General features: G+C 40.7%; 2 protein-coding genes across 4 annotated transcripts in view; one reads left to right on the top strand and one right to left on the bottom strand.

Moving 5' to 3' along the window:
* Positions 1–1,191: 1,191 nt before the first annotated feature.
* On the bottom strand, positions 1,192–14,325 carry nip7 (NIP7 nucleolar pre-rRNA processing protein). Its single transcript, XM_063067038.1, has 5 exons — positions 14,215–14,325; positions 13,768–13,854; positions 3,620–3,758; positions 2,986–3,126; positions 1,192–2,023 (listed from the first exon to the last, which is right to left on the bottom strand). The coding sequence occupies exons 1-5, from the start codon at positions 14,280–14,282 to the stop codon at positions 1,904–1,906; spliced, it is 555 nt and encodes a 184-aa protein (XP_062923108.1). The 5' UTR covers positions 14,283–14,325; the 3' UTR covers positions 1,192–1,903.
* The window catches only part of znf276 (zinc finger protein 276), a 51,023-nt gene continuing 37,766 nt past the window's right edge, over positions 14,321–27,577 (top strand). Inside the window, exons 1-2 of one of the 3 annotated variants that reach the window (XM_063067036.1) lie at positions 14,321–14,408; positions 14,831–15,008. In XM_063067036.1, coding sequence (XP_062923106.1) covers positions 14,849–15,008 — 160 coding nt within the window. In that variant the 5' untranslated portion in view covers positions 14,321–14,408; positions 14,831–14,848. Of the gene's footprint in view, positions 14,413–14,726; positions 15,009–27,577 lie in introns of those variants that run through there. The other 2 variants (XM_063067035.1, XM_063067034.1) reach the window with 2 other exon arrangements.

The following is a 27,577-nucleotide window of genomic DNA, read 5'->3' as shown; positions in this document are numbered from 1 at the left end:
AGGTTTATTTGATGAACCTTCCGACACCCCTTCTCCCTGAAAATGGCCATTGCAAATAGTTAAAGTGGTAAAGAAGGTGTATGGTATGCGTGCCCTCACTGGTTGGGGAACCAAGTAAATGAATAAGGAAATCATGCCACAGCCAAACACTCTTCAGTCAGGCTGCACTTAAAGAGTACTGTGTGCTGTTCTGGTCACCCCATTACAGGAATGATGTGAAAGCTTTTGGAAATTGTCCAGAAGTTTGCCAGAATACTGCCTAGATTAGATGATATGATGTATAAGCGGAAGTTGGGACACATTTGTTTTTTTTTTCTCTCTGAACTGTTGGAAGCTGAGGGGAGACTTGATAAAAGTTAGGAGAAGCACACAGTCAGAATCTTTTTCCCTGTGTAGAAATGTCAAATACTAGAAGACATACATTTAACGTGAGAGGGAGAAAGTTTAAGGGAGATGTGCAGGGCATATTTTTTAAACACAGATTATAGGTACCTGGCTCTCAGAGATAGTGGTAGAAGAGATATGATAGTAGTGTTTGAAAAGCTTTTAGATGAATGTGCAAGGCTAGATGGATATGGAGCATGTGCAGGCGGAAGGGATTTAGTTTAATTTGGCATCATGTTTGCCGCAGACATCCTGGGATGTAGGACCTTGTTTTAGGCTGAATATTCCATGTTCTCAAAGCTGCAATTAATTTCTTTAACCAGGATTTACGACCATGCTCCCTCTTATTATTGTATGGAGGCTGTACAGCAAAAGTTCACTAGATTGCTTCTTGGATGAAAGGGTTGATGTCTGACATCTAAACAGCTCTCTCCAACTATACTCCCTCTACAGCTTCTGTTCTATCCTCCTTCCCTTTACTGATAGGCATTTCTTAAGTCATAGAAGGGATTGCATAATGCCTTTCAGGTGCTGCTTCAAACTGATGTGATGCACTGGCCTAGTTTGCTGCACTTCTCACTGGATCCCTCGTCCCCCATCAACATTCAGCACAAATTCCAGTTAGAGTGCAAAATACCCAAACCAGCTACTGTTCTGTACGTCTGACAAGAAACCCCAGACCCTCCTACAATGTCAACTTTTGCTGTGTGGGCGTACTTTATCAACTAACAACATTATTGGAACAGGATCTGAAAGGTATAATATGGTTCTTACTTCAAAAATAGAAATTTACAGTAAAAATCAACATTCATTAATACCTTTATTATTCTCAGTATGTAAATGTCAGTGTGATATTGGCATTTTTTGTGCATTCTGCATTGTCAGGGCAAACCAGACAAGGACAGCAATAACAGGATAGTTTCACAATACACCGGGACAGAGTTGATTATCGATGACATTTAATATTTTGGTGTTCAGTGAAACTCAATAGAAAGGGAAATTTAGTTCACCTTCTTAACTGGATTTTGTTCCACCTGTCAAGCTCCAGCTAATATTTATTGTAAAAGTAAGATCTAAAAATCAGTTCCGATCACAAAATCTTCATTCATTTAACGTTTCAATCACAGTGATGAGAACAATGATCCTTTATGTATAATAAAATATGTAATCAAATTAGGACTCTGGTGCTTTCCAACTAGAATAGATGATAATTCAAACCAACATTATCTGAAAGATGATTTTAGGACGCAAGGAACAGTTTAAAGCCAAACAAAAAAAATCTAAAAAGTTTTAATTTCCAATAATACTTGTATACCTGTTAACAACCTTTAAAGTTCTGAAGAACAACTTGCTAGACTTACAAAATATAACTTAGACTTACAAAATATAACTTGCAATACTCTTGCAAGTTGATATTGTTCAGAAATTCATATCTTACATTTTCTTCAGAGAACACTAGAAGAAAAACAGAGGTCTATTCATAAGCTTAGTTCAATATTAATAGTTTTTTTTGGTGAATTTATGTCAAAGTATCTTCATGTCGAATATATTCACCAATATCAGCTTGATGAAACACAACGATTGCCATTGGGTCTACTTTCCGACACTCCTGAGTTGATTTTGCAGCAACTCCAAAACCCTTTAGGAACAGATAAAGAACAGTTTACAGAATGTGAAACTGGAAATGAACTTCAACATAGTTTATCAAGCAAATTGAATTATGCAATCTACACTGAAGGAACCTTTTTCAGACTCATTTCATTTAGCAGGTATTAACTTTAATGTGATTCAACAGATTCCCTTTGACTACCATTGCTGCTCCATATGAAATGAATACTGATAAAAATTTTCCATGTTACGGAAGTTACTGTAAAAGTGCTGTATTAACCACTTTGGTTCATGGATTTCTACTTAAACTAAAAAGAGAAAGGAAGAACACTAAACATCTTTAAATACCAGATACGTTTTTTTAAGAAATCCAAACTATTGAATTAGACCTTGATTACTATCAATGATTGAAAGCCAGAGGACAAAGATTAAATGTAAGTGCCAATAACGTTGAATAGCATTGCACAGTGGTGATACTTATAGTAGAGAAAAAAAAGACAAGGCTGAAAGTGAAAACAAATAGATAAATACCTTTAAAATAAGTACAAAAGGGATTATATTAACAAATAAAATAAATAAAACCCTCAGTCTTGCTAAAATACACCCACACAAATTCAGAATCTAGGGAAGAAACAGCAGAGACGTGGCTACAAATATTTAATGATTTGTTATAAAAAGATCTCTGCCAGAGGTTTGGTCAATAACTAACATAATGACTAGTTTTCGGGATGAGATCTAGAATAAACTTAAGGATTTTTAGCATTTTTTCCACTTCATTTTAGAATTCCAGAATCTGCAGTCTTCTGATTTTGTGTATTAAAAATACCACAGAAATTTATCATCTCAGCTCAATCAAAAGTGCTGATACATGTCAATGCATCCGTTGTGAGTAAATGTTGCTATTATGGTACCAATGTTTATTGAACAGCCTCCCCTTAGCATAGAGTATTGTTATATTTCAATAGTTAACAGCCAAGGAGTCCTTTCTCTTACCAATGGAACATCAGCCATGGAGTATACCACTACACCTTGGTACTGAGCTGTATTTTCCGTAATTCGACCCAAACCAGATTTCAATATATGATTTCCATACAAGAAAGATTGTTCTGAGCCAGGTTTCACCCACACTTTGTACTGAAATTAAACAAAAACATGATTACTTTGAATACCTGAACAATGATGAATGCTGTTCTTCAATGTATCACTTAAAAAAAACCATAAACACAATTCAGTGATCATGTGAAAGAGTGAAAGGTGAGGTTTAAGGAGAATATGAGCGGAGGCTTCTTCACTCAGAGGGTCATGAGAGTGTAGAACAAGTGGTGCACACAAGCTCAATTTCAATGTTTAAGAGAAGTGTGGATAGGTACATGGATGGTGGGGATACGGAGGGTTATGGTCCCGATGCAGGTTGATGGGAGTAGCAGTTTAAATGGTTTGGCATGGCCTAGATGGGCCGAAGGGGCAGCTTATGTTCTGTACTTCTCTATGACTATACCAGTAAAGTCACAAATCTTTATTTTCAAATAACAATCCTAATATTTAATAAAGACATTGTTCCATATTAAAATAACATAAATTTCCCTCATTATGCGCAATGATGCTTCAATCCAGTGCAAGAACCTACCTTAGCATAAGGAGCCAGATAGTCAAGTGCCGTAATATGAAGACGGAATTTTGAAGTTTTGGTGAATTTCCCAAAGCAGCTTCCAAGTGAAACAAGTTTATCTCGAGAAATATTTGTTGCCAATTTCAGAATTTTCTCACTGCAACAGAGAAGCCACATTGTCAGATACATCCTAAAAAAAAATCATTTTATACGGCTGCTGCTATTTCTTCATTGAAGTTTCCTTAATTATGTGGATACTTTTTCACAAATATCAATCTCATTCTTCAGAAGTATTTGTTACAAGGAGTTCCCTTGTAACCCATTGGGATTCTTTAGTCATCATACCATTCTCTCCACCTCCTTCTATTATGCTTAACTTGAAATTATTAAAACTCACAGCAAGAAGAAAATCATTTGGCCAATTGTATTCAGCTATGCCCAAGCAATAGTCCATTTCTAAGTTCTTGGTCTGATGTTACATAGGTTATGGCACCTTCAGATGCTTAACCAACTCCTTTATTTTGAAATATGATATTCTTAGACAGCAGTTGCAGATGCCTGTCATTCTTCATGCAAAACGGTTCTCCCATCTCTAATCCTACCAATTACTTTGTACCTTTGCCCAACCCTCACCAATGGACGAATTAAGATGATCTCATTCAACCCATCAAGGATTCTATTTTGATTATATCTCCCATCATTCTGTTTCATATGAAAGTAAGCCTTATCAGGTCGGTAATATCCTCATAAATCTCTGTGGCCATCACATATTTTCTGTAAAATGGTAACTGGAACAACATGAAGCAACAAATGTTTGCTGGAGGAACGGAACAAGGAAGTGTTCCAGATTGAAATTCTGCATCAGATTGGTTATTGCTCCAGATTCTCATGTCTACAGTTTCAGAACAATGAAAAGCATTTCAACTTCAACCTATATTATGAGTTATGGATTCAAAGAGATTTGCTACGTCACCAAAAGTCTCTTACAAATCTGTAAAGATGTACAGTGAAGAGCACTCTGATTAGCGGCATTACAGCCTGGTATGGAGGCTCCAATACACAGGACTGCAAAGGGCTGTAGACTCCCCATTATCAAGGACATCTTCAAGAGGTAGCAGTAAAAACTAAGGACCCCCACCAGCAAGGGGGAGGAGGTACAGGACATTGAAGACCCACACTCAATGATTCAGAAACAGCTTCTTTCCCTCTGCCATCAAATTTTTGACTGCTACACAAAACCATGAGCACTATGTTATTAGCCATTTTTGTAATTTATAGTAACTTTGTTTTTGCATTGTACAGCTGCCATAAAACTACAAATTTCATGCCAAGACACTGATAATAAATCTAATTCTGATATGTTTTTCCAGTCCTTATTTTCTGTGTGTCAAAAAATATCCCAATTATCTTCTTAACCACCTTATCTACCCTTTTTTGCTTCCCCTCACACACGCATACCAGGTACATAAGAAGATTAGGAAGATCTCTTGTCCTCTATCCATATCTGTGCTCTTCTATTGATCATATATTCCCTTGTCGTTTGCCTTATTCAAATATTTCAAACCTTTCAGGATTAAATTCCAATTAATACTTTGTCAATGTCTTGTATCCATAACACATGATTCTCTTCCCCACTTTATACAGCACCTTAAGGTCCTTGATTTTATTTTTTCAAATTTATGCATATATCCTCTTTGTCCTGATTTCCTTATTAATTTCACCTCTGCACTATTTATACCTCTACAGCCTTCATGATTTATTGTACCAGACCAACCAGTTCGAACAGACACTCAGTTGCTCACAGAAACCAAAACGAATCAGAAGTAATACAGATGACCTCCAACTCAAAAGGATAAACTGGATTTCCCATAGTCCTAAGCTCTGTTATCTTTCACAACTTTTCCTTTTCTGTTCTACTCCTCCATGCTTTCCCAACAGTCACACAGACTTTTGCAAAGCCTTTGACACAGTATCACTTAGAAGTTAGACCACATGGGATCCAGGTGGACTAGCCAATTGGATATGAGATTTGGCCTAATGGCTGGAGACAGTCTATTGAGCTGGTAAAGGGTGGTGACAGAGGTATTTTTCCACTGGAGGCCTGTGGTTAGGTGTGAAGCAGGAATTGGCGCTGAGTCTGCCATTTCTTATGATTTTGTGCTACCAATTTGGATGAGTCATATGGTAAGGCCCTGATGACTGTTGTAGAAGAGATCTAGGGGTGCAGCTAGATCATACCTTGAAATCAGTGACACAGATGAATGGGGTATTAAAGACTGTTTGAAATGCTGGTCTTCATCAGCGAAGATGTTGACAACAGGAAATGGGACATCATGCTATAGCTATGCAAGACACTGATAAATTTACATTTGAAATACTACACACAATTCCATCACCCTGATTTAGGAAGGATGTCAATAAACTGGAAAGGGTGCAAAAAGCCTTGAGGTTGTTACAAGGACCGGAGGATTTTAGTCAGAGGGAGAGTATGGATAGGCCAGGATATTTATCCCTTGATCATTGAAGGATGACCTTATGGAGGTTTATAAAATTATAGAGGCATATATAAAGTGAATAGTCATCGACTTTTCCTCAGGATAGGAAAATCCAAAGCTAATAAGCAAACATTTAAAGTGAGCAAAGAACAATTTAAAAAGCACTGGAGAAACGTTTTCACAGAGAGGGTGGGGCATATATATAGAACAAGGTACCAGAGGAAATGATAGAGGTAGGTACAATTATGGCATTTAAAAGACATTTAGAGAGATAAAAGTGTAGGGGAGGCTTAGAACATAGAACAGTACAACTCAAGAACAGGCCCTTCGGCTCAGCCTAACTAATTTCTTCTGCCTATACAATGTCCATATCCTTCCATTTTTCTCACATTCATGTGCCTATTTAAATGTCTCTTAGAAGTCTCTAATGTTTCTGCCTCTACCAGCACAGCAGGCAGTGTATTCCAGGCACCCACTACTCTTGTGGAAAAAAAAACTTGCCCTCACACCTCCTTTGAAATTATACCCTCTCACTTTAAATGCATGCCCTCTGGTATTAGACACCCGAACACTAGGGAAAAAAGATACAGTCTGTCTTCTCTGTCTATGCCTCTCATAATCTTATAAACCTGAAAAAATCTCCCCTCACCCTCTGAAGCTCCAGAGAAATCAACCCAAATCCGATCCATTCTTATATCTAATCCAGGCAGCATTCTGGTAAATCTCTTCTGCAATCTCTCCAAATCCTCAACATTCTTTCTATAATGGGGAGACCAGAACTGTACACAATATTCCAGATGCAGCCTAATTAGTTTTATAAAGCTGCAACATAATTTCCTCAATTTTGAGCTCAATGCCTCTACTAATAAAGGCAAGCATGCCATATGCCTTTTTAACTATCCTAACAACCTGTTAGCCACTTTCAGGGAGCTATGAATTTGGACCCCAAGATCCCTCTGCTTTTCAACATTGTTAAGGATCTTGCTCTCAAAAGTGTAGTTTCCTTGCATTTGACCTTCTCCAGTGCAAATCTTCACATTTGGCTGTGTTAAACTCCATCTGCCATTTCTGCAAATGATCTAGAGCAGTGGTCCCCAACCACCGGGCTGCAGAGCACGCGCTACCGGGCCGCGAGGAAGCGATATGATTTGGTCAGCCGCACCTTTCCTCATTCCCTGTCACGGCCACTGATCAGCCATTACGCATGCGAGGTCATGACCTGCACGTCACCCGTGTCAGGGCGGGAAGGCGATCAACTCCTCGAGCTTGCAAATGACGACGGGCTGAAAAGTATGTTTGACATAACATCTCTGTCGGCATTTTGGTTCAAAGTCAAGGCTAAATATCCTGAGATAGCCACGAAAGCACTGAAAACGTTGCTTTCACTTCCAACATTTTTCTGCTAAGCGGAGTTTTCTGCAATGAATGCAACGAAAACTAAATTGCGGAATAGACTGGACATAGGGAACCCCCTTCGAGTATCGATGTCTCCAATCACCCCTTGATAGGATGGTGTTGTTGCAGGGAAACAAGCCCAGGGCTCCCGCTGATTCAGTGATATTGGTGTGTTGCAATGATTTTATATATTCATATGGGGAAAATATGTGCTGTGCGTTTAATATCCAAATATTACTTAAAATGTTTTGATGCTATTGGCTTATAAGTGACCTATATAACCATATAACAATTACAGCACGGAAACAGGCCCTTCTAGTCCCTGCTGAACGCTACTCTCACCTAGTCCTGCCGACCTGCACTCAGCACATAACCCTCCATTCCTTTCCTGTCCATATACCTACCCAATTTTTCTTTAAATGATCATATCGAACCTACTTCTGCCACTTCTACTGGAAGTTCGTTCAACACTTCAAGCTCCCCTGTCCTCCCCTGATAATTGACTTACCATTATATCCATGCAAGAAAAATATGCGCTGTGTGTTTAATATTAAATTCGTTAGATAAAACATTTTAGAAACAAAATTGAGTGTATTACCCACTTATCACCTATATTCCAGTAGTGATTAACACCCCCCCCAAACAGAATCGCCAAAAAGGATTTGCTTGGGGCGGGGGGGGTGGGAATCGGCAGGTCACGACGCGCATTGGTGCCCGCGCAAGGCTTCATGGTCATTGTAGTCTTTTGGGTAAACAATGCATTTGACTGCTACTCTTGTTCGTTGGCAACCCTACCCACCCCCCCCACCCCCCCGGTCAGCCGGTCCGCAAGAATATTGTCAATATTAAACCGGTCCGCAGTGCAAAAAAGGTTGGGGACCCCTGATCTACAGTATATCCTGTTGTATTTTTTGCCAGTCTTGTATGCTATCCACAACATCAATCTTTGTATCATCTACAAACTTACTAATCCACACATCTGACTTTTCATCCAGATCATTTCTATACCTCACAAACAGCAGAAGTCCCAGTACAGATCCTAAAGAGCACCACTAATCACAGACCTCCAACTAGAACAAGTCTCCGTCCTCTATGGGCAAGCCAGTTCAGAATCCAAAAAAGCCAATTCACCATGGATCCCATGCACCTTAATCTTCTGGATGAGCCTCCCATGAGGAACCTTGTCAAACACCTTACTAAAATCCACATAGACAACATCCACAGCTCTGCCTTCATCAAACACCTTACTAAAATCCATGTAGACAACATCCATAGCTCTGCCTTCATCAAACACCTTACTAAAATCCATGTAGACAACATCCATAGCTCTGCCTTCATCAAACACCTTACTAAAATCCATGTAAACAACATCCATAGCTCTGCCTTCATCAAACACCTTACTAAAATTCACATAGACAACATCCACAGCTCTGCCTTCATCAAACACCTTACTAAAATCCATGTAGACAACATCCATAGCTCTGCCTTCATCAAACACCTTACTAAAATCCACATAGACAACATTCATAGCTCTGCCTTCATCAAACACTCTTGTCACCTCAACAAAAAACTCAATTAGGTTAGTAAGACATGGCTTGCCTTGTACAAAGCCATGTTGGCTCTCTCTAATTAGACCACTTTCTCCAAATGCCTCTAAGAATTCTTTTCTGTACCATGACGTGAACTCACCAGTCCATTTTTTCCAGGGTTATCCCTGGTTCCCTTCCTGAATAATAGAACAACATTAGATACCCACCAACCCTACAGGACCTTGCCTGTGGCTAGAAAGGACACAAAGTTATTGGTCAAGGCTCCAGCAATCTCTTCGCTTGCCTCTCAATAACCTGGGGTATATCCCATCAAGCTCTGGGGACTTACACACCTTAATGCTCGTTAAATGACCCAACACTGCCTCCTCCTTTACCTAGCAATGCCCTAGCATATCAATGCGCTCAGCACTGACTTCCCTATCCTCTACGTCCTTCTTGGTAAATACTGATGTAAAGTACTCACTAAGGACCTCACCCGCATCCTCTGCATCCAAGCAAATCCTCCCCTAGTTATCCCCTTGCTCTTGATGTATAGAATGCCTTGGAACTTTCTTTAATCTTACTCACCAAAGGATATTTCATAGCCCCTCACGGCTTTCCTAATTCCTTTCCTGGCTACTTTATAATCCTCATGGGCCCTGCTCGATTCCAGCTTCCTATTGTGGCTATTTGGGCGCCGTGGCAGTGTAGCAGTTAGTAGGACACTATTACAGCCCGTTCCCTCTAAGCTACATAGATATACAGCCGCACACAGACTTTGCTGTAGTGCAGCTGGAATTTTATATGTTAAAATAATTGTGAAATACCCTGTAATTAACTGTTAATCAATATGATCTATAAATTTTCTAATATACACACCACAACCTTTGCTTTGAAACATTTTAGAGCTTCAGCGTATTTACATTGTCAATGTTTTAAGTTTTAAAACTGTTACAAATTGTAACAATAAACAAACGAATTGAGGTCAGTAGCTCATTTTTAATAACCAGCCGGCTGCTGAATGCCGACGCCGTATAAATTTAAAAGTTTATGAAACATTAAAGATTTTCGTTGTACTGTACAGGTGTCTCCTGCTTTACGAAAGTTCGCATTACCCCACTTCGCTTTTATGAAAAAAGGTGCCCACTTTAAACTTGTGTTTACCCCAAGAAGGACTACCATGACCATGAAGCCTTGCACGGGCAGGTGTGTGCGCGTGCGTGTATGTGCCGATTTTTTTTCTACAAATCGCTTTTTTGGCTAAATCTTCCCCATTCTGGTAAGTGAAACTACACTGTACATACATTATTTCTACTTTATATAGAAAAAAAGCACCCGCTTTAAACTTGTGTTTACCCCGAGAAAGACCACCATGATCGTGAAGCCTTGTGCGGGCAGGTGTGTGTGCATACGTGTATGTGCCGATTTTTTAGGTTTTATGTGCTATTTGGTAGGTTATTTTTTGGGTCTGGGAACGGTCAGAAATTTTTCCCATATAAATTAATGGTAATTGCTTCTTCGCTTTACGCCATTTCGGCTTACGAAAGGTTTCATAGGAACACTCTACTTTCGATAGTGGAGGAAACCTGTATTTCATTCTATCCAATTAATAAATACAATCGAAAGTGTGTGATTTTTCAATTTTCATTCTAAATTCCGGCGGGAGAAGATGGCAGCACGCCGTGCGTGCAGAGCTCTCCGGTGAAAAATGATGTTGTATCTGTTAAATAGGGCCGTGGACAATTCTGATTTGATGGAGAATGGACGTGAAATCACAGAGGAACATCTGGAGAAATTTCTGAAACGCCCGTCCGCTGCTGTCGTTACTGTGTGGTTGGGAATCTTTCGGAGGGTAGGCCTCAAAATCCCCGGCCTTGCCTGCTTTTGGCGACCGAGAAAGAGGTCGAATCGCTCGGACAGAGATGGCGCTCAGTACTCGGTGTCAGAGAGCTGATCAGAGCTCGAAGTTTTCGGATGACTCAGAGTCGGATTGTGGTCGGCATGGCAGGAAGAGTTTTTCTTCCCTCTCCCATCTGCATGAGATGTGGGACATTTGAGAAACTGAACTTTACTGTGCTCACAGACTTTCTTCATCAAGTTATGGTATTGTTGCACTGTTGTAACTATATGTATAATTATGTCATTTTGTCAGTTTTTTCAGTCTTGGTTTGTCCTGTGTTTTGTGATATCACACCGGAGGAAATAATGTATCATTTCTTAATGCATGCATTACTAAATGACAATAAAAGGGGACTATGTGTCTTCATAATCTAAAAAAATGTTCACAGTATGCATATTACAAAACAAAACATTTAAAGTGCCCCTCAGTTTTCGGGCCCTGTAGAAAGTTCCCGCTCAGAGGAATGGTTGGTTCGCGCAGCTGTGTAAAGGGAGCACTGATCACCGCTCGGGGTGCTCCAGAGTTTGGAGTTCAATTCAGGCAGCACCTGCAAGGAGTTTGTATGTTCTCTCCGTGAACATGTGGGTCTCTTCTGGTGCACTGTTTTCCTCCCACAGTACAAACACCTGCTATTTAATAGGTGGATTGGTCATTGTAAATCCTCCTGTGAATAGGCTAGTGCTAAGTAAGTGCATTACTGAGTGGTGCAGTTCAGCCAGCCAGTTCCGCACCATACCTCTAAACAAGTAAACTTAACATACTTTTCCTTTTCCTTCTTGATGAAATTCATTACCCTCGACATCCAAGGTCCTTTTACCTTGCCTTCCTTGTCCCTCTCTCTGACCAGAACATACCTGCCCTGTACTCTATGCAGTTGATCTTTAAACACCCTCCATATGTCAGATGTGGACTTGCCCAAAAGCAGCTGTTCCCGCCTAATGCCCATGTAATTTGCCCTGCTCCAATTTAATACTCTCCCATATAAACCTTCTGCCCTCAAAAGGTCTAAGTTTATATTTGAGAAGTAAAAGTTCCTATGACAAAAACCCTACTGTTTTTACACCTTTTCTTAATCTGCCTACATATCTGTTCTTTAATGTCCCAGTGGCTGTTGGGGGTGGGGGTGGGTCTATAGTACAATCCCATCAGTGATTGCACCCTTCCTATTTTTGAGTTCTACCCATACAGACTCAGTAGACGAGCCCTCCATTATGTCCCCTGAGCGCCGCTGTGATATTGTCCCTGATTAGTAGTGCAACTCCACCCCCTCTTTTACCTCACTCGCTATCTTTCCTAAAACATCAAAATCCTGGGACATCAAGCACCCATTCCAGTCCCTCTCTCAACCAAATCTCTGTAATACCGCAACACCATAGTTCCATGTACTGATCCATGCTCTAAGTTCATCACATTTACCCATACCACTCCTAGCATGGAAATAAATACACATTTCTAACTATACATCCCGTTTTTACTGCCACCCCCCCCCCCCCATCACCTACCTTCTTCTCCATCCCTCCACTTTCTGACCTGGTGCTCTGGTTCCCATTCCTGCTAAGCTAGTTTAAACCCTCCTGAGTAGCACAAGTGAACCTCCCAGCCAGTCTATCGGTTCCTCTTCAGTTTAGATGCAACCTGTCCCAAAAAGGTTCCAATTATCCAAAAACCAGAAACTCTGCCTCCTGCACAAGTTCCTCAGTCACTTATTCACCTGTACTGTCCTGTTCTTCAGCCTCTTTCCAGAATCCTTATACTCTCCGTGCAGGACCTCTCCCCCACCTTTCTACACAATGTAAAACACGAACTCTGGCTGCACAACCTCCTAACTGAGAATATTCTGCAGCCGCTCTGAGACATCCTGGATCCTAGCACCTGGGAGGCAAAACACCATCTTGGCCTCTCTTTTATGGCCTAGAATCTCATATCCAACCTCCCCCCTCCCCCACCGCCTCCAGCTATCAAGTCTCCAATCACTATTGCTCTACCTGACTTTACACTTCCCAACTGAGCCCCAGAGCTGGCCACAGTGCCATTGGCCTGGCTGCTGCTGCGCCCTGATATCTGATATGTCATTCTCCCTCTCCAGCCCAGCGGTATCCAAAGGTATGTACTTGTTGCTATGGGGAATGGCCAAAGGGGGACCCTGCATTGCCTGCTCACTTCCCTTACCTCTCCTGGTGGTCACCCGCCACATCAGTGAAAGTTTCATCTGGGAGGTTTTCAGCCTCCAGGATGGTCCCGAGTTTCTAGACCTTGTCAGTCAGAAGCTTAAGTTAGGTTCACTTCCTGCAGGTGTACTCATCAGGAAGACTATTAGATATCCTGCAATCACACATCTTACAAGAGGAACATTCCACTGCCCTAACTACCATCTTTCCTATACTTGTTATATCTTTGACTCTAACCTCTTAAGCTGAACAATAAATGATTCCAAACGACTCAGCACCCTTAGCCTCCACCTATCCTCGCTGAAGCCTGACCACTCTAACACTAGCCCACTCCAACAATGGCCACTCTGCTTAAACCTTGTCTTTTTTCGGCCCTTGCTTAGTTACTAATAACCCAAACAAACTCCCACTCCGCAGACAAGTCCTGACAGGTCCTGCTCGCTTTTTAAAACTGGTGAATACAGCACACAAGGAACTATCTCCAATTACACAGTGACCTTCTGCTCTGCAGACAAGTCTCAATGGGTCCTGCTCACTTTTTAAAAGTGGCATGTAAAATCCACGAGGAATTGCCTGCAATTCCCTCCGCAGACTTACAAGAATATGAGCTAAAGAATGTGCTCCTATGCTGTATAACTGTGTCAGTAAACACATAGGAGTAAATACATATTGCACTCACCTTACATAATAAACACGATTGTTGTGTAAGCGGAAGCAATACGTTCCATCAGGTCTATCAACCAGCAGTTTAATATTCTCTCCAATACTGCAAAAGCCAAAATTTCTAAAGTGAATCATTAAACTCAGCCCACAGCTGAACCTATTGAAGACATTGTTTTACTTTCCATCCCAAGCCCAGTTTGTCTCTACTCATTCCATAACCCTCCCCGTACCATCGTTCCCAAAACCAACGCCAACCCATCACCAGCCCCCCGTGTTCCCTCCTCACCTCCCACTGCAAACTCACTGTTTGCACATATACCCGAATACAACAAGCCACCCTCGCCCCAATTTCCCCTCATCAGTGCCGGCTCCTCTTCACGCAGCCCCAGCCCCAGCACATCCTCACACCGCTAAACCCCCCGTCACGGTCGATCCCGCTTCCCGACAGACTACAGTCACTCACTATTTGGCCAATTTCTCGAACAGGAGCCGCGTCTCCTCATCCGTCAGTGGCCGCATCTCCGACAGCATGCGCCCGGCGCCCCGGAACCGGAACCGCTCGTAACTCGGGGCAACACCAAGTCGGCCCGCGCCCAGTCATTGCAAACCTCGGGAAATAACCAGAAAATTACATTTTCAATTTAAAATGTCGTGAATGTAGGTACGGTACTGAATTCGGATTTTACCTCCCTCAAGAACGAATTCTATAAAATAAAAATAAGCGAATTTTAATAATTTAAAGGATACATTATTGGCGGAAAGTGTTAATGAAATGTAACAATATCGTAATTAATTATGGAGAACAAATATGCTTTTCCATGCAATTTTTCCGTGCAGTTGTTGCAAAACTTCTGAATACTTTCAGGCTATTGTGATTTTATTTGTAATTTCAAGTTCCTGGCACCCACGGTTTAATTATAGTCGGAGTTCCACCCTCTTTACTCCCGGAACTGTTTACTCGGCATCAACGTGTAGTAGGGACAGTGCACCTCGCGGTTTCCCCTTCGTGCCGTTTCCGGTTGTTTACAGTTCGTTTTGGCGAAGCATTTTTAGTGAAAGAAAATGTTTGTGATTTAAAGTTTGCACTCCAGAAGAGGATGAAACGGAACAAACGCGGGCGCTTCGTGTCTTCCGCCATGGCACAGAAGATGGAAAGGCTGTCGGAGGCTCAGCGGCAGCGATGGACCGGCGGCAGGCAGCGACGGGCTGAGGGAGAGGCGGAGCCAGCGGCCGCTGTCACGGTGCAAGCCGAGCCAGGTCAGTGTCAGACGTGGGGCCGGCTCCCCGGGGCCCAGACCTTTCCGTCTCACGTACTGCTCCAGTGACAGCCTCATCATTCGCCTTCACAATCCGCGTCGACTTGAGTCCAATAATTCCAAAACCTGTGGTAGTTTGGTTGCAGTGAAACCCCCGAACTATTCCGCCCATACTTCAATGCAGTTTTGTTGGAATCCCTGTTTTGCTCATGCAATGGTAAACTGACGGCCGCTTGTCCATCTGGGTCTATGTGCAAATTCGCGTGGCATTGTTTAAGATACTGAGTGGATAGGGTTTGATATCACTGGTATGATAGTATATATTCATACAGTATACCGGGCAGTTCCTGTACTACGTAGTATTACCTGGTAGTGATTAGTTCATGTATAATTAAGCCCCTGAAACAGACCGGCATTGCAGTTGCTAACCATGAGATAGCCAATGCTTTAAGCTGCTTATTCCCCACCAATATTCAAACATTTCTACTTGCTCACTAATGCAGAGTTCCATCGCCAACAACAATAGTTGGGATGTCAGCAGCAAAATATTAAATGCTCTGGAAACTTCATTAAGTGTGATTTTGGCAAGTCCCGAAGCTGAGAAAGCTGCCATATGGATAAGGACCATGGAGCAATTCAAGAAATAAAACTGTCAATGTTCATCAATAATGTAAAGGTCTAGACAGGATAGAGTGAAAGGAGTAGATGGGATACAGTTTCTCAAATATGTTCAGGAAAGTTTCTTCCATCAGTATGTAGAAGTCCTAACCAGAAGTGTGCGATACTGGACCTGCTATTAGGGAATAAGACATGGAAAGGTGACGGAAGTTTGTGTAGGTGAATACTTTGCATCCAGTGATCATGAGCCGTTAGCTTCAAAGTAAATATGCAAAAAGTTAGGTCTGGTCCATGGGTTTTGATTCTAAATTGGAGAAAGGCCAATTTTGATGGTATCGGAAAGGAATTGGCAACTGTGGATTGGGACAATCTGTTTCTGGTGAAGGTGTACTTGGTAAATGGGAGGCCTTCAAAAATGAAATTTTGAGAGTACAAAACTTGTATATGTCTGTCAGAAAAAATAGGTGAAGATAACAAGTGTGGGGAACCTTGGTCTTCAAGAGATGTTGAAGCACTGGTTTCTAAAAAAAAAAAGGTGTATAGCAAGTATAGACAAGTAGGAACAAATGAGGTGCTTATGGAGTATAAGAGATATAAGATTAGATTATGAGGACACACAGTCCTCTTTTATTGTAATTTAGTGATGCATGCATTAAGAAATAATACAATTTGTTCCTCCAGAATGATATCACAGAAACACAAGACAAACTAAGACTTAGAAAAAATTTGACAAAAACCACATAATTATAACATATAGTTACAACAGTGCAAAGCAATACAACAACTTGATGAAGAACAGACCATGGGCACGTGAAAAAAGAAGTCTCAAAGTCTCTCGAAAGTCCCATCATCTCACGCAGACGGTTGAAGGGAGAAACACCCTTCCATGAGCTTCCAGTGCCGCAAATTTGCCGATGCAGCATCCTGGAAGCACCCCGACCACAGTCCGACTCTGAGACCGTCCGAAAACTTTGAGCCTCCGACCAACCCTCTGACACCGAGCACCATCTCTGCCAAGCGCTTCGACCCCAACCCCGGTGACAGGCAGTAGGCAAAGCCGAACACTTAAGAAAGAAATCACAGGGGCTTACAGAAGGCATGAGGTTGCACTAGCAGACAAGGTGAAGGAGAATCCTAAGGGATTCTACAGATATGTTAAGAGCTAAAAGATTGCAAGGGACAGAATTGGTCCTCTGGAGGACCAGGATAGTAATCCGTGTGTGGGAGATCTTAAATGAATTCTTTGCATCTGTATTTACTCAGGAGACGACCACAAAGTCTGTAGAAGTGAGGCAAAGTGGCATCAACTTCATTAACCCTGTACAGAAGATATTTGCTACCCTGAGGCAAATCAGGGTGGATAAATCTTCAGGGCCTGACAAGGTGTTCTTTCGGATCCTATGGGAGGAAATTGCTGGGGCCCTAGCAGAGATATTTAACTCATCCTTAGCAACAGGAGAAGTACAAAGTATTGCAGGATACGCAATTTTGTTTTGCTGTTTGAAAAAGGCTCTAAACATAAATAGGAAATTATAGGCTGGTGAGTCTGACATCAGTTGTGGAAAACTTGCTGGAAGGTATTCTAAGGGACCAGCTATATAAGTATTTGGATAGACATGGATTGATTAGAAATAGTCAGCATGGATTTGTGCATGGTAGGTAATGTCTAATCAGTCTTATAGAGCTTTTCGAGGAAGTTACCAGTAAAGTTGATGTAGGTAAGGCAGTGGACTTGACATGCACTTTAGTAATGCATTTGACAAGGTTGCTGGTCAAGAAGATTTAGTCACTCAGCATTCAGGATGAGGTTGTAAATTGGATTAGACATTGGCTTTGTGGGAGAAGCAGAGAGTGGTAGTAGAGGGTTGCCTTTCTGATCGGAGGCTTGTGACTAGTGGTGCGTCTCAGGGATCAGTGTTGGGTCCTTTGTTGTGTGTCATCTTTATCAGCGATGTGGATGATAACTCGATCAGCAAATTTGCAGTTGTCACCAAGATTTGGGTTGCAGTGTACTGTGAGGGAGGCTGACATGCTTCGCAGAGGGATCTGCACCTGCTGGAAAAGTGGGCTGCAAAATGGCAGATGGAAATTACAGTGAACAGTAGAGCACTGACAAGTATGGTAGAACAAAGGGATTTGGGAAAACAGGTCCGTAATTCGTTAAAAGTGGCATTACAGGTAGGGTCATTAAGAAAGCTTTTGGTACTTCGGCCTTCATATGTCAATGTATTGAGTTCAGGAGATGGAATGTTATGTTGAAGTTGTAAAAGACATTGGTGAGGCCTAATTTGGAATATTGTGTGCAGTTTTGGTCAGCTATCTATTGGAAAAATGTAAACAAGGTTGAAAGAGTACAGAAAAAATTTACAAGGGTGTTGCTGGGTTCGGAGGAACTAAGTTACAAGGAAAAATTGAATAAGTTAGGACTGTATTCTTTAGAATGTAGAAGATTGAGAGGAGATTTGATAGTGGTATACAAAATTATGAGGGGTATAGATAGGTTAAAAGCAAGCAGGCTTTTTCTGCTGAGGTTGGGTGGGACTACACTAGAAGTCATGTGTCAGGGTGAACGGTGAGAAGTTCAAAGGGAACATGAAGGGAAACGTCCTCACTCAGAGGGTCATGAAGGAGTTGCCAGCAGAAGTGGTGCATGCGAGCTTGATTTCAGCATTTGAGGGAGTATACATGGATAGTAGGGGTGTGGAAGGCTACGGTCCCGGTGCAGGAGTAGGAAGTCTAAATGGTTTCAGCATGGACTAGATAGGCTGAAGGGCCTGTTTCTCTGCTGTACTTTTCGATGACTCTATGACTGTACTGACTGTGGTCTCCTGATAAGCAAGGTGAGGATCCAGTTCCAGAGAGAAGTACGGAGGCCCGGGAATTGAAGGTTGTTGATTAGTGCTAAGGGGGTGATGGTGTTGAACACTGAATTGTAGTTGATAAACAGCAGCCTGATGTATGTTTTTGCAGAATTCCCAACTGACAGAATGATTTATTTGGTACATGTGAACCTGTATTTCCTGGTTCTCATTTTGATAAGTGAAATGTGTTCCAAGGCAGCAGTGCTTGTTCAAAATACTGTGTAATGCTTGCTGAACACTTATCTTCTAATGAAGAGATCCTATAAGATACCAATTATTCCTTATTGACTTGTGCTGTCATTTTGCAGACACTTCTGGTAATTTTGTTGTTTTAGCGCTCTTTAGTATTTGGTTGAAGGGAAATATCTTAATTGGAAATGCATCTTATTGTGATTGTCATTGGACTACTTTATAAAGTTGAGTCCATTCAGTAATTCTGTGCAGCAGTTATCTTGCAGTAATATATGCAACTTTTATAATTTGATGCAATAATATTAAAATAATTAAATAACATTGTAATTTTGCAGGCACCTCCAAGGGTTGCTTCAATTTACAGATGAGTTAAGATTTAGCAAATGGAATTTAACATGGAAAAATCTGAAACTGTCCATTTGGCAGGAAAGGAGGAGATTATAGGACCTTAAGACCATAAGATATAGGAGCAGAATTACACCATATGACCCATCAAGTCTGCTCCACCATTTCATCATGGCTGATCCAATTTTTGCCTCAGCCCCAATCAAGAATCTATCAGCCTCTGCCTTAAATATACATAAATACTTGGCCTCCACAGCTACCTGTGGCAAAGAATTCCACAGATTCACTACTCTCTGGCTAAAGAAATTCCTCCTCATCACCGTCCTAAAAGAACACCATCTATTTTGAGATTGTATTCTCTGGTCTTAGACTCTCCGCCACAGGAACATCCTCTCCACTTCCACTCTATCAAGACCTTTCACCATTCAATGGATTTCAGTTAGGTCACCCCTCGTTCTTATAAATTATAGTGAATGCAAGCCCAGAGCCATCAAATGGTGTTCATATGACAAGCCCTTTAATCTTAGAATTAGTTTCATGAACCTCCTTTGAACCCTTGCAAATTCAGCACATTCTTTCAAAGATAGGAGCCCAAAACAGCTTACGATACTCCAAGTGAGGCCTCACCAGTGCTTTATAAAGTATCAACATTACATCTTTGCTGTTATATTCTAGTCCTCTTGAAGTGAGTTCTTACATTGCATTTGCCTTCCTCGCCACAGACTAAACCTGCAAATTAATCTTTAGGGAATCCTTCACAAGGACTCCCAAATCCCTTTGCCCTCAGATTTTTGTATTTTCGCTGCATTTAGAAAATAGTCAACCCTTTCAATTCTTCTACCCCAAGTTCATGACCATATACTTTCCGACACTGTATTCCATCTGCCACTTCTTTGCCCATTTTCCTAATCTAAATCCTTCTGTAGCCTCTGTATTTCCTCAAAACTACCTGCCACTCCACCTATCTTCATAGCGTCTGTAAACTTTGCAACAAAGCCATCAATTCCATCATCCAAAATCATTGACATATAACGTAAAAAGAAGCGATCTGAACGTAAAACCCCTGTGGAACACCAGTAGTCACCGGCAGCCAGCCCAGAAAAGGCTCCCTTTATTCCCACTCTTTGACTCCTGTCAATCAGCCACAGATCTATCCATGCTAGAGTCTTTCCTGTAATACCATGGGCTCATAGCTTGTTAAGCAGATTCGTGTGGCACTTTGTCAAAGGCCTTCTGGAAATCTAAGTACGCAACATCAACCGATTCTCCTTTGTTTATTCTGCTTGTTATTTCTTCAAAGAATTCCAACAGATTCTGCCAGGCAAGATTTTCCTTTGAGAAACCATGCTGACTGTGGCCTACTTTATCATGGGCCTTCAACCACATCCCTAATAATCAACTCCAATATCTTCCCAACCACTGAATTCAGACTAACTGGCCTATAGTTTTCTTTCGTCTGCCTCCCTCCCTTCTTGAAGAATGGAGTGAGATTTTCAATTTTCAAATCTTCCAAACCATTACAGAATCTTGTGATTCTTAAGAGATAATTACTAATGCCTCCACAGTCTCTTCAGCCACCTCTTTCAGAACCCTGGGATGTACACAATCTGATCCAGGTGTCTTATCTACTTTCAGTTTCCCAAGAATCTTCTCTCTAGTTATGGTAACTTTATGCACTTCATAACCCCGACACCTGGAACTTCCACCATGCTGCTAGTGTCTTCCGTAGTGAAGCCTGATGCAAAATGTTTATTCATTTCATCCACCATTTCCTTCTCCCCCATTACTATCTTTCCAACTTCATTTTCCAGTGGTCCGATATCCATTCTCACCTCTATTTTACACTTTATATATCCGAAGAAACTTTTGTATCCCCTTTAATATTATTGGCTAGCTTACTTTTGTATTCCATCTTTACCTTAATGATTTTTTTAGTTGTCTTCTATTGGCATTTAAATGCTTCCCAATCCCCTAACTTCCCACTTAGTTTTGCTCTTATTACATGCCCTCTCTTTGGCTTTTTGTTGGCTTTGACTTCCCTTGTTAGCACATGGTTGTGTTATCTTGCCTTTAGAATACTTCTTCCTTTTTGGGATGTATATATCCTATACCTTCCAAATTGCTTCCAGAATTTCCAGCCATTGCGGCTCTTCCTTCATCCCTGCCAGTGTTCTTTTCCAATCAATTCTAGCTAACTACTCTCTTGTGCCTTTGTAATTCCCTTTACTCTACTGTAATACTGATACACCTGACTTTAGATTCTCCTTCTCAGATTTCAGGGTGAATTTGATCATATTCTGATCACTTGCCCCTAAGGATTCTTTAACCTTAAGTCTCTAATCAATTCCGATTCATTGCATAACACCCAATCCGAGCTGTTCCCCAAAAGGGCTCAACCGTGGTTTACTCTAAAAAACCATATCATAGCACTCTAGAAAATTCCTGCTTTTGGAATCCCACACCAATCTGATTTTCCCAATCTACCTACATATTGAAATCCCCCATGACTGTTATAACATTGCTCTTTTGGCATGCATTTTCTATCTCCCATTGTAACTTGTAGACCACATTATAAATTATCTGAGATTGCAGAGGGATCTGGTTCTTCTAACAAACGAAGTTTAAAGTACATATCTTATCGAAGTACGTATACCATATAAAACCTTGAGACTTACCTTCTTGCAGACAGCCTCAAAACAAAGAAATGCAATGGAATCCACAAAAAGCAACACACGACAAAGACCAACAAACATATAATGTGTGAAAAAGAACATATCATTAGTAAAAAAACAGTAAAAAAATGATCCATAGAACATGAACTGCAGAGTGCCTGAAATTAAGTCCACAGCTACAGAGTTAGTTCAGTGCTGGGACGATGAAGCCGGTCCAGGAGCACAATGGCTGTGGGGCAACAACTGCTCCCAAACCTGAATGTGTGGGATCCAAAACATCTGCACTTCCTGCCCAATGGTAGTGGCAAGATGAGAGGGAGAACACAGGCACACGGAATGGGCTTAGATGGGGGATCTTGCCTGACATAGAGAAGTGAGCTGAACACTAGTTTGTTTTCTGCTTTAATCTGGCCTGAAGTCCACTCCAGTGATGGAAGCTGTAGCAGTGGCCGTACTGGCATTCTGGAGAGTCAAGTTTGCCAAATCCTTCAGGAGATAGTAAAATTTCTAGTTTATTTAGACCGTTCAAAAATACTTTTCTTAAAGGGAAGTTGCAGATTGCAGTGATCGTAGTCCAGAAGATAATTTAGTAGAATAGCTTGTAGTTTTGTGAGCACAACGTTGCCGTATATCACCAGCGCCACCTTCACTCATTTATTTATTGACATACAGTGCAGAATAGGCCCTTCCAGCCCCTCGAGCAACCCAGCAACCCCCCCATTTTTTTTTTAATCCTAGCCTAATCATGGGACAATTTACAATGATCAATTAACTTACCAACTGTTAAATCTTTGGCCTGTGGGAGGAAGTCAGAGCACCAGGAGAAAACCCATGCAGTCATGGGGACAATATACAAAATCCTTACAGGCAGTGGCGGGAATTGAACCCAGGTTGATGGGACTGTAAAGCATTGTGCTAACCATGCTGCCCCTGAGAAAGACTAGTAAGCAAGTAATTGAGGAAAGCTGATAAAATTGTGAGGGAATAGAAAAGTCGGTTGGCTCTGCTTGAATGTATATGTTGGCAGTGATGAAACCATAAATACTGGTTACTTATTTAACAAAACATATATATTGGCTGGCAGTAGCAGTTTACTGGACATACCCAGAATGAATGGATTCTCTTATGAGGAATGATTAGGTTTCCATTTGCCAGAGTTCAAAAGATTGAGAGGGAATATTGCTTATGCACCTAAGATCCTTAGAGATCTTAATATGGTGCATGTGGAGTGTTATTTTCCTCTTGTGGGAAAATCTAGAGCTCTGTGTCATTATTTAAAAATAAGAGGTCTTCATAGAAACATAGAAAATAGGTACAGGAGTAGGCCATTCGGCCCTTCGAGCCTGCACCGCCATTCAGTATGAGCATGGCTGATCATCCAACTCAGGACCCTGTACCAGCCTTCCCCATACCCCCGATCCCTTTAGCCACAAGGGCCATATCTAACTCCCTCTTAAATATAGCCAATGAACTGGCCTCAACTGAAGATGAGAGGGAAATGAAAATTGCTCTCAAGAACTCATCTTTGAAGCTCTCTTCCTCAAAGGATTAAGGAAACAGAGTCTTTAATTTTTTTTATCATTGTGTTATATATATTTACTAAGTAAAGGGGTGGAAGATTGGGTTGTAGAATTGGGGTTGTGATCAGACCAGCCATCGTCCTTGAATGGTAGAGCAGTATTAGGTTTTGTGCCCTAAATCGCTTCCTAATTCAAATCTTTATCTTGTAGCTAAATCACAGTTGACTTGCTATTGCCTTGCCACCTATCCATTGAAAGTCTAGGCCATCAAAACTAGCTGTTGGATGTGGGACATTCTCATTCTGTGCCATTGAAACTATACAAGTGAACACAATAAATAAATGTTCTTATTGATCAACTCTAATCCTCACTGAAATTCATTTCTGATTTACAGAATTATCAGTTTACAGACTATTTTCAAGAATGGAGCCCTTGGGTATCCCAGGGACTGCTTGTATTTATCTTTATTTAATACAGTGTCAAAACATTATCAAAAGTAGACCGGTCCAGATGAATGTTTCAACCCAAAATATTGGCTGTCCATTTCCCACCACATATACTGTTTGACCCACCAGGAGCTTGTTATTTTTGCTCTAGATTCCAGCATCTGCATTTTCTTACGCCTTGAAATTTAAATGCAAGGTAGAATGAAGGGGGAAAATGGGGTGAAACCAGGCTGAAAAGGGTTTGGTCACAGAGTACTACAGCACAGAAACAGACCCAGCCTGTGCGGAGCTATTAATCTGCCGAGTTCCATCGACCTGCACCTGGACCACGTCTCTCCATGCCCGTTCCATTCAAATTTCTCTTAAATGTCAAAATCGAACTCATATCTGCTGGCAGCTCATTTCACACTCACACCACCCTCTGAATGAAGAAGTTCCCCCTCATGTTCCCCACAAACATTTCACCTCTTATCCTTAACCTAGGACTTCTAGTTGTAGTCTCACTCAACCTCAGTGGAAAAAGCCTGCTTGCATTTATCCTGTTGCGTTTACCCTATCTATTTATCTATCTTCACCTCTTATTCTCCTACGCTGTAGGGAATAATGTCCTAACCTATTCAACCTCTGCCTAATACTCAGGTCCTGGCACCAACCTTGTGCATTATCTCTGCACTCTTTCAACCTTGTTGATATCTTTCCGGTAGGTTGCTGACCAGAACTGTTCACAGTATTCCAAATTAGGCCTCACCACCGTCTTATACAACTTCAACATAACATTCCATTTCCTGTACTGTCATAAATCAATGTGCCAAAAGCTTTCTTTATGACCCTATCTACCTGTGATTTTGAATTTGAAGCATTTAGAAATATTTTTCTTTTAACATTTTTCCAATGATGCTATAACCATTAAAAGTTGGAATGTCATACTGAATGGGTACCTTGAGTAAGATCCTTAGATCTACAGGTAGTTTTTATATACGAGTTGTCCCTTGAAGTTGCTCATACAGCTGCTTTCTGATTTTTTTTACATTTAATTCCTCCCTGCTGGATGTTGCTCTCTAAACATATAAACTTATCTTTAATACAGTGCTGTTAATTAAACTGCAAATTAGAGGCAAATACCAGGAAATAGTGTACATTTATTAAGACAATTATAAAGAGAAAATGTGACATGATAAATGTCACAGGAATCGGCAGGTTGAAGCTTGTGAAGTTGTTGAGACATGTTTAAGGAAGTATGTTTCTTAAATAATGTTTAGAGTACTGATTTTAATTTCACCCTAAAGGATACACAGCTTCTCCTTTTATTGTTAATGTGTACTAATTTCAGGGCTTAATTCAGATTATTCTTGTGCTGCCTTTGCTATATATTCTAGGGGGCTTTAAATGACTGAACATTCACCTTTCTTTTGAAGTTGGTTAACATTTTGTAGACTTTTATCTGTTGGTTGAGAATGCACTTGGAAAAACAGCATGAAATTGTTGGCTTACCAAAATTAATCAACGTTTTAAGATTTCCCTATACATGTATAGCTACATTGGGATTGAACAAATAATTAAATACAATTCCAAAAGTGTTCTCCTTCATTATTCTGAGGAAAGGTCTTCCATTAATTCTGTTTCTCTTCCCACAGATGCAGCCTGACTTACTAAGTATTTTCAGTGTTTTGAGTTTTTGTTTTAGCTAATCATTTAGTAGTTCCGTTCCCTTCAAAATTGCTTCCAGATTGTTTCCTGTGATGGCTATTCATTTTTCCATTTCTTTTTTAACTTCCTAAAAATATGATAGATTTTAATGGTTTTTAATATTTTTCTATCTTTGTGAATGGAGGGCACATGACCAAGCTTTCAAAGTCTGACACCTCAGTAACCTAGAGCAGCATGGTAGCGTAGCGGAGCGGTTAGTGCATCACTGTACAGCAGGCAGCTGTAAAATCGAGGTTCAGTTCCCACTACTGTATGTAAGGAGTTGGATCGTTCTCTCTCTGACTGCTTGGGTTTCCTCTGGGTGCTCAGGTTTCCTTCCACATTCCAAAGACGTATGGTATGGGTTAGTGAGTTGCGGGCATGCTATGTTAAGTGTGGCAACACTTGTGAGCTGCCCAGCACAATCTTCACCGATTTGATTTGATGCAAAATGAATAAATTTTATTTGCTTTCAATGTGCATGTGACAAATAAAGCTAATCTTTTAGCCCTCAAGACATTTCTTGAAGCTGGGCTCAACTTCTGTTGTGAAGGAAAAACTCAATTTCACAGAATGTTACCGGCAGTAGCCAGCTCTGCGAAATAAGTTGCAACTCTGGGTAGGGGAGTAGCATGGCAGGCAACCAGGGTGGACTGGACAGTGTAGTTGTACGTGATATCTTGTGTACTGATGTAGTTTATCATGTGTTGTGGAAAGTATAATGTTGCACCGTAGCTGTCACGTAGAGGCCTGGATAAGATGACAGTGCAGATTAGGTAAGATAGGCTGATCCAGTGATGTCATGTGCATGGTAGGCATTCATTACATTGTGTCTACCAACTTGTTCACATTTACTACTTCCCATGTCTCAATAGGGTATAAATATCCAGCGGTTATTTGTAGTCTTTTATTTTTGGGGTACAACAAATTAAATCATGGTGCATAATGGATTACTGACACTCAGGTGGATTGCAGGCTGTGCACATGTTTGTCTCTTTGCAGCTTGTTCTTCAAAGCCTGCCAAGTCAAGGACACCTTTCTGCTAATCTCCATAAATTCCTTAAGTTCTGCAATATTTCAAGAACTGCTTTAGTCTAATTCTGCATTAGAGTTAGGGTATGTATCATTCTACTCCCTTTGCCCTACTTTTGGGGTTTGTGCCTTCACTTGTCTTTATTTCTGTTAATGAGACGTGACCGTTGCTAATCATTCTACTTGTGCTGACAAGGTGTTAGGGAGACGCTTTCTTGAGCTGCTTTTGACAGTTTAGTTTAATCGAGTGTTTTGTGAAGCCATTTGAGGGAATACTTAACAAATGAATTTCATTAGTGTTGGATTGGAATTGAAAATAAACTGGATTGGATAAGGGTGATTGATGTCCTTATGTTAAAAGCTTTAGTGAATTATTTGTGATTTTTACATACATTCTGATAGCTTCATTGCCACATTATTTTTATTTCTAGATTTTTAAAAACAGAATTCTAATTCCTAAACCACCATGGGCATAAAAATAATTTGGATGTGTGGCCCTGCACTTTTAACTGTTGTATGATTGGAAATAATTTTGTAGGAAAATAGTAAAAATATAGTTAATTTTCAAGATTGTGTAGCCTGACACTCAATGTCTCCATGTATAATTGTAGTTAGTATTTGAATATTTAACATGGGATTTAATTTGTAGGGTATTGAATATATTGATTATCAGGGACGAGATGTTGTATGGGTCAAAAGCATTACATATCCAGCATTAATATGGGCTATAAAATTATTTCATGATAATTATGTTGTTAAACAGATGACCACATCAGTTGAAATTCCCAGCATTTTAAGTACAGAGAACATTCGTAGCTAGAAACACTGAATGTATCAGGCAGAATCTGTAGAAAGAGAAACTCAGTTAACATTTCAAATCAAAGAGGCTATATCAGAACTGGTAAAGTGAGAAAGCAGAAAGATGGGATTTGGAATGGATAAGACAGTAGGAATACATCCAGTAGAATGAAGCCAAGATTCCCATGTTAATGAAGAGATCTGGTTGATAGATTGGTCAGGGCATTTAGAGAGAGCGAGAGAACACAAAGGAATATGTTAAAGTTGTGATGTGCATGTCAGAATTGTTGATGACATAGAATTGAAAGGAAAGATGCTAGAAATTTCAGCATGACAAGTTGGATCTGAGGAAAGAAGAAAACTAAATTAATATTACAGACTGATCACCTTACAGTAGAAC

Source organism: Mobula hypostoma, chromosome 14 (assembly GCF_963921235.1).
Source record: "Mobula hypostoma chromosome 14, sMobHyp1.1, whole genome shotgun sequence".
NCBI classification, from domain to species: Eukaryota; Metazoa; Chordata; class Chondrichthyes; order Myliobatiformes; family Myliobatidae; genus Mobula; species Mobula hypostoma.
This window is presented reverse-complemented; position numbering and strand designations above follow the sequence as displayed.